The sequence below is a fragment of the Lipotes vexillifer genome, unplaced genomic scaffold (assembly GCF_000442215.2).
Source record: "Lipotes vexillifer unplaced genomic scaffold, Lipotes_vexillifer_v1.1 scaffold384, whole genome shotgun sequence".
NCBI lineage: Eukaryota > Metazoa > Chordata > Mammalia > Artiodactyla > Lipotidae > Lipotes > Lipotes vexillifer.
Window position 1 is genome coordinate 431,079 of NW_006793498.1, and position 10,345 is coordinate 441,423.

Below are 10,345 nucleotides of genomic sequence, written 5' to 3' on the forward strand. Positions count from 1 at the left end.
GGCCTAGCCGCTCCGTGGCCTGTGGGATCTTCCCGGACCGGGGCACGAACACGTGTCCCCTGCATCGGCAGGCAGACTCTCAACCACTGCGCCACCAGGGAAGCCCCATCAGGATATTTTTATATCCTTTGTGTCCTCCCACCATTTGTTTATGAGATGTGAAAAAAAAAAAAGGCTTTAGTTCCAGGCAGCTACCTAAACTATCTGTGGTTTTATGGGATAAAAAGAGCCTTGGGGTCATCCCTAGCCTCCTTTTAATTATGATTGATAGAGTGATTATTGTAGCTCACATTTAGAAACTCATTCTAGGCAAAGAAAAAAACTCAATAATAAAATGTAAGAATTATAAAAGTACATATCAAAAGCACATTTATGTTTAATACAGCAAATTTTTAACATTAGTAAATTATTTCATCTACCCCCAAACCCCAGATCTTGATTTTATAACCTAGAAACTTTTGTCAAAGAGAAAAAATGTTACAGAACGTCTCACAAAATTAAGATGCAAATAGTATATAGTAGGTGATAACGAAGTGGAATTGTACTTGCAAGAAATCACTTGGCCTAAATACTTGATTCCCTAAGAGGCCAAAATGAAAAATGGAAGATTTCAAGGCATAAGAAAAAGATAAAAGAAACTAATGGGAAATGGAAAATCAAAACTTATTTTAAAAACTTAAAAGGCAAGTACACTTTTCCATTTGAGCTAGTTTATACAGGAAAGGTCAGATAGAAGATGGCTACCAAAGAGACTCTAGAATCCTGTGACCATAACTTGACTCGATAATGTGGTATGGCCCTCTGCAAGATGCACGCCAAGTATTTCTAGTACTGTGAACTTGAGAGATAATAACTGAGCAACTTGCTAGGTTACCAAGACCTCAGAGTGATAAATCATATTAGTAGAACATACTGAACAGCTGGATGATACATCAGACTCTGAGCAGCCGTTCAGGCTCACTCCTCCACTTTCCACCTTCAAGAAAAACATCTGAATGGACAGATTCAGACCACAAGGAGTGAGCAAGAAATAAAAATGATTGCTAGCTAAATAATTATATACCTAAGGTGGGCCTCTTAAGACCAAGAGCTTTCATCCAATCACCTGAACTCCCAATAATGTCACCTTATTTGGGTTATCTACCTCTACTTTGTTTTTTTTGTTTTTTTTGCGGTACGCGGGCCTCTAACTGTTGTGGCTTCTCCCGTTGCGGAGCACAGGCTCCGGACGCGCAGGCTCAGCAGCCATGGCTCACGGGCCCAGCCGCTCAGCGGCATGTGGGATTTTCCCGGACCGGGGCACGAACCCGTGTCCCCTGCATCGACAGGCGGACTCTCAACCACTGCGCCACCAGGCAAGCCCATCTACCTGTACTTTGAAATTGGAACTACAGAAAAAAATCACGACCACTTATAGGCTGAAAAAAATTCTAAACTTCAAACAACTGAAAAGAATACTCTTTGGGGATGCAAGAAAAAGTCAGTTTTAAAAATAGCTTCTGGTTTTGGAATTATCTATTTTGGAATTTAAATATAATGTCATTCTCTCATTAAGATGAAAAAAATTTTTGTACTATTTGTAAAACACAAACACTTAGCAGCAAAGGGAAAACTACTGTCACTGTGTACACACGAAGAATATCCCAACTTGAGTTTCTAATGTTTTTCAAGATTATAGTCATTTTCTCCAAATGCATAGCTTTTAAAGAGCATTTAGTATTTCCATGATACCTTTTTATCTTGCATGTTTCTTCTTGAAATCAATGACACCATTTTTCCTTAGTTTTTTAACTTTTTAGAAAGGGATCCCCAAAGATCTTAATCACACAAATTTAAAAAAACTGGTAATTTCCCTTCTATTTATGTTAGTACCCCACCAACTGTGCCCAGAGGTATCTTAAAACATTTTGAGGTGAAGATAGGATCTTAGGTTTTCTTCTCAATCAGCCTGTTAGCTGGATCTCTTTCCCCAAAATGACATTTCATGCCTCTTTGGAAAGGCAGGAAATTATAAAGCATAAAAACTTAAGAATTGTCCTAGTGTCCTACTGGGTTCTTCAGCTGGTATGCAGGACCAAGGGGTATGTTGTGGGAGGGGTAAACATTGGTCATTTCTTATGGTTACTGCAAAAGTTAAGAAAATATCCCCAAATATGTCTGTCTACCTTGACCCCCAAAATGTGTATCTTATTTAAATACTGTCAGTAAAGAACATATGTAGACTTTTTTTTCCCCCTCCTGAAAATTAAAGCCAGCTTTCACAGTAAAATAATAGTGGGACAGCATTAAGACATTTTTAAGGGGCAAAAAAAAAGTGTCCGTGACAGTAGAGTGGAAATCCGCCTTAGGGTCCAGCCAAGAATAACAGGGGGAGAAAGTGACTGACTCAGAAGCAACTATCCTTAATATACTGACAGCCTATTCCAGTATTTTGAGTTGTGTAAAGAGTGCCAACAATGTAACAGGAGACCAGATTTGCCATGAGATATATCTGCCTTAATGGTGTTTAAAAATAAAGTGGAATGGAGAAAAATCAGTAGCCAAATCAGAAGGACTGAAAGAACAACTGTACATAGTGTAAGGAAATCATGACAAACTGTTGAGCCTTTACTATATACCAGCAACGAAAAGAAACCCTTGGGGAGAAAAAGGCTTCTCATTCCATAGTAATGGAACATAATCTATAAAATTGTTTCCTCTTACAACTTGAATGACCATAGCCCCAGTTTTCCCTGGACAACTTTGATTTATTCCTATTGTCCCACATAATAACAACTTCTTCTTTCACTCTGAAAAGTATCCCAGTTTGGACAATAATTATCTGGTCATTCCACCCAACTCTGCTGGTTACTCCCCCCAAAAAATCATTTTGAGTAATCATTTTTTTCCAAAACTGAGATGAGAAAATTTCAATTTTGAGGGGAAACATCAGGAACCGGTGTAGAATAGAGGCTTCAAAATACAAAATACCTGATTCCAGTTTGGTTATCAGTCGTGCTGTCAGAGCCGCACTGGAAAACCAGGTCATGGTAAGAAGGTCTTTGTGGAGGCAGTGGAAGTAAGGTCATCTGAGGAGGGAAGGAGTTACTACTCCAGGTCGGTGCTGAAGGTTGCTCTATAAACACTGTAATTCTCCCAGTTAACATCTCGATTGTTTTGCTGCAAGAGCCAAACACCCTAAAAAAAGCTTGAGTGTTTCGGCTTAGGAAATGTACCTCCACAAGAGCAGGTCTTGGCTGTAGCAGGTGTTCTTGGTTTAAGAGATCCACCAGAGGATCAAGTTCATAGAATACAGCCTCCCTCTGAAGCCTGAGATAGTCTGAAAAGTCAGTGGGTAATAAAAGCTGGTGAGTTCTCAAAAAATCTAAGATGAAACTAAATAGAACACCATCTCTGTCCACAAAAATCTGGCCACCAACCATCTTGAATTCTTGGTCTCTGCCATCTAACATACGTGTCAACCGAGAGGCAGGAAACTGCTTTAAGGTTGAAGACCTTGTGGTGAATATCTTCCCTCCCACGTTCAAAGTGACCAGTTCCTGACTACTCATTTTCCTCTTGCTTCACACTAGAGGCTACAAACCATCAGGCACAGACTTAGGAACTTGAAAATCAACCTGTAACCACAAACGTTACATATGATTAAGAAATGTAGGGGAGGGGAATGTAACAAAAACAGAGACCTCGATTTCCAGGTAACTACTGTTAAAGCAAATAGTGTGTCCATAGCTGTGTTTACAAATTTGAGAGTTGCCTGGGAACGTACAGTATACAGAATGAAAAAATAACAGATGAGGAACTCCATAGTTTAAGGAAAACTGCCAATATGTCTGAGGACATGTGTCAAATAGATCCCTCTACTATATCCCATTAAAAAAAAAAAAAACTTCATAAAAACCTCTTGTAAATCTATATTAAAAAAAAAAAATATATATATATATACACATACACACTGGGAGCAGAAAAGCATTCCCCCTCTCCAAACCTCTTATCTACTATGAGTCCTCATGGCAGAGGTAATATTTATAAACACTGTCTTAATTTTTTATGGCCCTTTAGCAATTTAGTGGCTAATCTTGGATTGTCAGTTGGGGATAAGGCAGTCATTACAACTAGCAGCTTATTTTGACTACTCTTCTCATAACTAGAATGATTCTTCTGTACTTGAAATTTAGTTGCCACCTTCTTTTCCTGTCCCTGCTTGTTACCTCCTCTCAACCAAATTAATGGACTGGGGTAAAGACCCTCTGGACTGTCAAGGAATGCCTTGTCCCATGACAGAAATAAGGTTGACTGAAAGCAGTTCTAAGATAAAGTCACTTCTTTTTCTCATCTGAATTCTAAACAAGGTGAAAAAATTAAGTATTTTTGTTCTGTGGGAGACAGGGCATCTTTATCTCATGTGAGCAGATTGGACAGCCTTAGTGTTTAGCTGATTATTTTGTACTTGATAATAGCTGATAGATTGTTTCATCTATCGTTAAATTAGTCTTACTACTCTTAAAAAATTCTTTAAACAAGTGAATTGATTGGTTGTACAGTTGCCATGATACTTTGGAACAATACTTAGCTGCCAGTAAAAAGGCGGCTTTTCCATTTCCTGCTCTTGCAATGTGTTTTTTTGTTTGTTTTTACCCATGCCTTTGCTTGCACAGTCACCTAACAGTTTTGTAGTTTACCTCCAAACTCCTCTGGTGATAAATTTACAAAACCTAAGCAGATAAAAGGCAAGCTGAAATAAATCTCCACCCTCCTTAAAACGTAAACTTCGCATAAGGAAATCCCAGTTTTTGTTTACATGAGACTTACATTGTACCAAAAAAAGAAATCAACCCTCTGCAGAAAAAGCTGGAAATTCAATCCGTATCTTATTCCTTTTTCAAAGAACGTTCACTCTCAAAAAAAAAAGTTGCTTTACAAGAGTAGTCTTTATTACATGCTTAAGAACAATCATTATTACACTACCTCATCAATATTAAATCATGTGCTCTCTCACATCCCCTTTTTTCATAGCATAAACACAACCAGTATTAGGGGTAGGGTGCTTATTTCAAAAGCACTTTAAAAAGGAAGGAGGGTTCAGGACTACACTATTAAATTTCACTTTTATCTTTATACTACCTAATTTCAACAACGTGTAGGACATTGTTTTTGAAAGGAATACTTGTGGAGGAAAATATCTGACTGGAATCTTGACCAAATCTGAACTACCACTCTGTATTCTGACAAATTTCTAACAAAAGACACAGAACTATGTACTTCAAACAGATTTTATAACAGTTTATATTTGCACACAAATTCTGCCACATTGTTCAGCACCACCAAAGTAAAATTCTTTAATCTTTCACTGAAAATGAAAAACCCATCTGCCAACTGTTCCCAGTAGAAAACTGATTGTTCTACAAAATCAGCTGATTTAGTCAGGTAGGAACTAAAGTTTGAAAGATTATCTTTCCAAGTTGTGATTTCATCAAATAAAGACCATTCTAGGAATATGGTAGGACTGAAGAAAATGAGAAAGCCCAGCAGAATGATTACCACAAATAACAGATAAAAGTTCCAAGGAATCTTGCTAATGAATGTGCCAGTGTCTTGAGGCAAAGAAAGTTTATCCACATCTACTAGTTTTATGTCTTCCCACTGACTGGTATCAAAGTTCTTCATTAAAGGGCTTGAGGGCAAATTAGAGGGAGGCAAAGGAGTTTCCTTGATGACTTTTATTTTCTCCCTGAACTCCTGCATCTGTTGCAGAAATATGATGGGTTCTGACACATCTTTGAAAGCCTCAGCAATGTTAAAGGCCATTCGTTGTTCCTGCAAGATGGTGTTGAGTTTGTTGATCTCTGGGTCATAGGCCTGCATAACTGCAAGTTTCATGGTCTCAAAGTCAGAAAGGATTTCATTCTTCTTTTGATCTAACGTGTGTTGTAACTTCTCAAAAAACTCCTTCACTTTATCTGAATCTTTAGTCAGCAACTGTAGAGATTTCCTTTTGCTAGTTTCCAAGGTATCCAAGCGAGAAAGAGCATCTCCCCGACGCCAGGTCTCAAAGCTCTGGAAGAGGGACTCAAAGGCATCCCTTTCCTGAGCATAGGCATCTTCGATAGAACAGAAGACATGCTTGGTGTGGTCACCACGAGTAGCACAGATCCCACAAATCAGCTGCATATCAGTCAGGCAGAAAATGTTGAGAGGCTGCCCCAAGTGTCCTTTGCACACTGGCATTTTGGGAGAGATCTTGATCTTGTTATACTTTTCCACAATACCCTTCAGGGAGTAATTAACCTGCAGGCTACTGACCCCGGTGGCTGAAGTTTCCTTGCGGCATGTGGGGCACTTGAATGGAGATGATCTCCACAATGAGTTCCGCACGTTCCCCTCTAAGATCCCTTCTAAGCATTTTTTGCAAAAGTTGTGCGAGCAAGGCAAAACTCGAGGATCGTCAAACAGACTGCAACAAATTGGGCACGTGAGATCTTCTTCAAGCAGCTCCATCACATCTCCTACCAGAGAGAAAGAAACATTTTATTTTACTCCAGTAAGCCCTTCATTTGGACTACGGACTAGTTAGAAGAAACTATCTTCACAGCCATTAAAAATGATTTTTCACTGAAATAACCAAACAAAGGAAATAAGTGAGAAATTTGTGAAGGGAATGCACACCAAAGCAGATTTAATCTGCTGGGACTAGAACACGCTCCTTATTAGTAGGGCTCCCTGTACACAAGGCCTTTGTGTGGGCTTCCCAACAACAGTCTTTGGCTGAGACAGGGTTAGGACTAGGACAACTGCAAGTTGAGCCAGCAGGACCCAACTGCTTGTTTTAAAGCAGAGCTGACTACTAGCTGTCAGAAACAAAGCCACTCAGTGTCTGAAGAGAATGAGCTCTTTAGTCTGGGCCCACAATTATAAAATGGTATGCTATTTAAAGAAAGCACAGAAATATAAATCCAAGCATGTACTATCACGTAGACTTTTATTAAAAACTGGCATATTTTTCTATTTCAAAGGCAAGATTACAATTATTAAAATCAGAGGTAAAAACATAAAATGAGAGAGCTGCAATTCATTCTTCCCTAGAGAATTAAGTGAATATTTTTTCAAACCACTGGAACAGTAATCAAAGCCAGTGGGGACAAACCTGGGCGTCCCTAAGACTCTTCCAGGGCATCTGTGAGGACAATACTATTTTCATAGTAATACTGAGATGTTATTTACTTTTGGCACAATGTTGACAGTGCACTGTAAAAAGAGCAATGGTAAGTAGACACTGCTGGAGCCTTAGCAGGAATCAAACAAGGCAATAGGTAGCACCAAACTGGATTCCTGGTTATTGTATTCTTCATCACCACGTACCCACGGTGGGGGCAGGGGTGAGGGCAGCCAGTTTCATTTTAGAATGTTCTAGATGAAGCAGTAAAAATTACTCATTTTACTAAATCTTGATCCTTGTGAACATGTCTTTTTAATATTTTGTGTGACAAAATATGAAGTAACCACAAAGCATTTCTACTGCATACCAGCAGATACTGTCTGGAGGAAAAGCAATTAGGTGATTGAGCTACAAGCTAAATCAGCCGCTTTTTTCATGGAACACCATTTTTACTTGAAACAACATATGACGAACTATGGCTGTGCAGACTTAGGTATCTGACAGATATTTTTTTGAAAATGAACAAAATGAACCCATCACTTCAAGGGAAACAAATGACAGGACTTTTCACCAATGATAAAAAGTTGAATTTTTGAGTGAAAATAGGATTTTGGAAAATATATTTGCCACTTAAGAGCTTGTAATGAAACAAGTGGTGATATTAACATGTGGGTTTTGGCTTTTTTAGAGGAGAGATCATGTATAATGAAATATGTCACTATTTGGAGATCTACATTACACAGTGAACTAATTGGTTCAAATCACCAATGCATGTTATAAATCATACATTCTAATACAGTTAAATATCTATATATAATACACATGTAAATAAAAGCTCTTGGGAGCCTTAGTTTTTAAGTGTAAAGGGGTCCCGCGACCAAAATATTTGAGATCTCTGACCTAGAGGATACCACAGAGAATACCAATTCTCAATTCAAGTTTATTCTTTTAAAATGTACACTTTAAAACTTTTATCCCTGAAGTTTTAGAACCAAAAATAGTGCTAAATATGTCCTCATTCAGTTTACTGAGGGATATATACACACACACATATCACATTACCACCAAAGTAACAAAATAGGGTCTACTAATCTCTATGCCATCCTATAACCAAAAGTAAATAATTTTTATTATATAATACTTTTTTAAAAAATATTTATTTATTTATTTACTTGGTTGTGCCGGGTCTTAGTTGCGGCAGGTAGGCTCCTTAGTTGCGGCTCGCGGGCTCCTTAGTTGCGTCTTGTGGGCTCCTTAGTTGCAGCTTGCCGGCTTAGTTGCGGCATGTGGGCTCCTTAGTTGCAGCATGCATGTGGGGCCTATTTCCCTGACCAGGGATAGAACCTGGGCCCCCTGCATTGGGAGCACGGAGTCTTAACCACTGCACCACCAGGGAAGTCCCAGTAAGTGAATAAATTTTTAAAATTTATTCGTTTTTAAATTTATTTATTTAAAAAATAAAATTTTAAAATTAAACAGTAATTTTAAGAATCACAATTGGAGCTACGATCTAGAAGATAAATAGTATTTAAAAGATAAGCTGAACTTGCAAGACTAATTAGTTTATGGTTTTCTATTAGGTTGTGAGAGATATATGTATAACAAATATATAATACATATATATGTAGAATTAAAGCAAAGAGTATTCTGTCAAATTTAGTGTTACACGGCAAAAATGGCAATGAAGCTTATATTTCTGAAAAATCTTTTGTGACGTGGCAAATCATACAACCTTTGAAAAGCACTGAGAAGAGAACGGCTACAGAGACTGAGGTTAGTGTGCTCTCTAAGAAGTTATCAAGCAGCTATGAAACATTCTGACTCTTTAGAGCAAAGAAGGAAAACTTTTGATGATCTTCCATCACTAGTCCTGGGGTTCTACACTTTATCACCTCCACTGATCTCTGTCATCTTTCACCTAAGAATTCTATGCTAAGGCTAGATTTTGGAGTAAACTGTAGAAACAGCAAAGTAGTGGCAGCAGCATTCAATAAAGTAAACCTAATTTACTCATCCTTGCAAGGTTAATACTTTCAGAGAATCCTATCCAAGCACATTAAATAAATAAAAGGAAAAACAAAGGATACCAAGTTTTGTCATAAGGAGAAAAAGGGCACCCAAGACAAAGAGAAACTTTGAAGAAAACTAAGGGACCAAGAAGAATTTTAAGGCAATCAAGTATGATCAAAAGGAAAATGTCACACACAGGAAAATTTAGAAATAATAAACAGTCATCCCAAAGCCACAATCAATTTACAGCTCTTAAAATGAACCAGAGGAAAAAAGCTGGTATTTGGAAAGTCCCTTTTTAAAACAAAATTGCATCAAAACCATGGCAGATCCTATTGTTCCACTTTTAGTGATATAACTTACAAATTTTGGTTTATAATTTAAAGATTCTCATTTTAATCCACATTAAAACTAAACACTATTTTCTTTTCTTAGCTTTATACTCAAAACTTTAATCACAAAACTATGTAACCACTTCCACAGCTGACTTTTAGAGAAAACTGAGACATATAGCCTAACAACCCAAGAAACCATGGCAAGTTTGTTACCTTAAAAGTTTTAAAGGAAAATACATAATAAGGTTTTTAGTCTCACTAAGTGAAGGGTATGCTTTTTACAGTAAAGGGACTTATAGATCCTTTTCTTAAAGTGTGGCTGACAGACAAAAATCTAAATAAATCAACTGAGCTTACTCCTTTGATGAAACCAAAGTACATATCCCCCCCTTCTGGGGGACAAATATAGATATCAAGAAATTTTATGTGAACAAAATTACTGTTCACCAGTGATAAAATTTCAACTTAACCAATGTCAAGTTAAGTATATAAAGGCAAATAAGTTTTCCAAGATTCATTTCTTCTTTTGAATTAAAAATTTCCCAAGATTTATTTATTTATTTATTTACTTATGTATTTACTTATTTAGGCCACGCCATGCAACTTCTGGGATGTTAGTTCCCCAACCAAGGATTGAACCCATCCCCTCAGCAGTGAAAGCGTGGAGTCCTAACTACTGCACCACCAGGGAATTCCCAACAATTTCCCAAGTTTTATACCAACAAAGAAAGCAGCCAAATATATACCTAGTTATCTACCACCTCTCTGGTTTTCCACTTCATTTTCCTACCATATTTATACTTTAAACTATACTTTTTAATTTATGTAGAATAAAACTCACTCCTTT

The 10,345-nt window shown here is 37.5% G+C and overlaps 2 protein-coding genes across 2 annotated transcripts in view; both read right to left on the reverse strand.

The window, feature by feature from the left end:
* Positions 1–3,801, reverse strand: part of KCNRG (potassium channel regulator) — a 5,355-nt gene extending 1,554 nt beyond the window's left edge. The window contains exon 1 of the mRNA XM_007466417.1: positions 2,971–3,801. Coding sequence (XP_007466479.1) covers positions 2,971–3,551 — 581 coding nt within the window. The 5' untranslated portion in view covers positions 3,552–3,801. The remainder of the gene's footprint in view (positions 1–2,970) is intronic.
* Positions 3,802–5,269: 1,468 nt separating this feature from the next.
* Positions 5,270–6,502, reverse strand: TRIM13 (tripartite motif containing 13). Its single transcript, XM_007466418.1, has one exon. The coding sequence runs from the start codon at positions 6,493–6,495 to the stop codon at positions 5,272–5,274; it is 1,224 nt and encodes a 407-aa protein (XP_007466480.1). The 5' UTR covers positions 6,496–6,502; the 3' UTR covers positions 5,270–5,271.
* Positions 6,503–10,345: the final 3,843 nt, after the last annotated feature.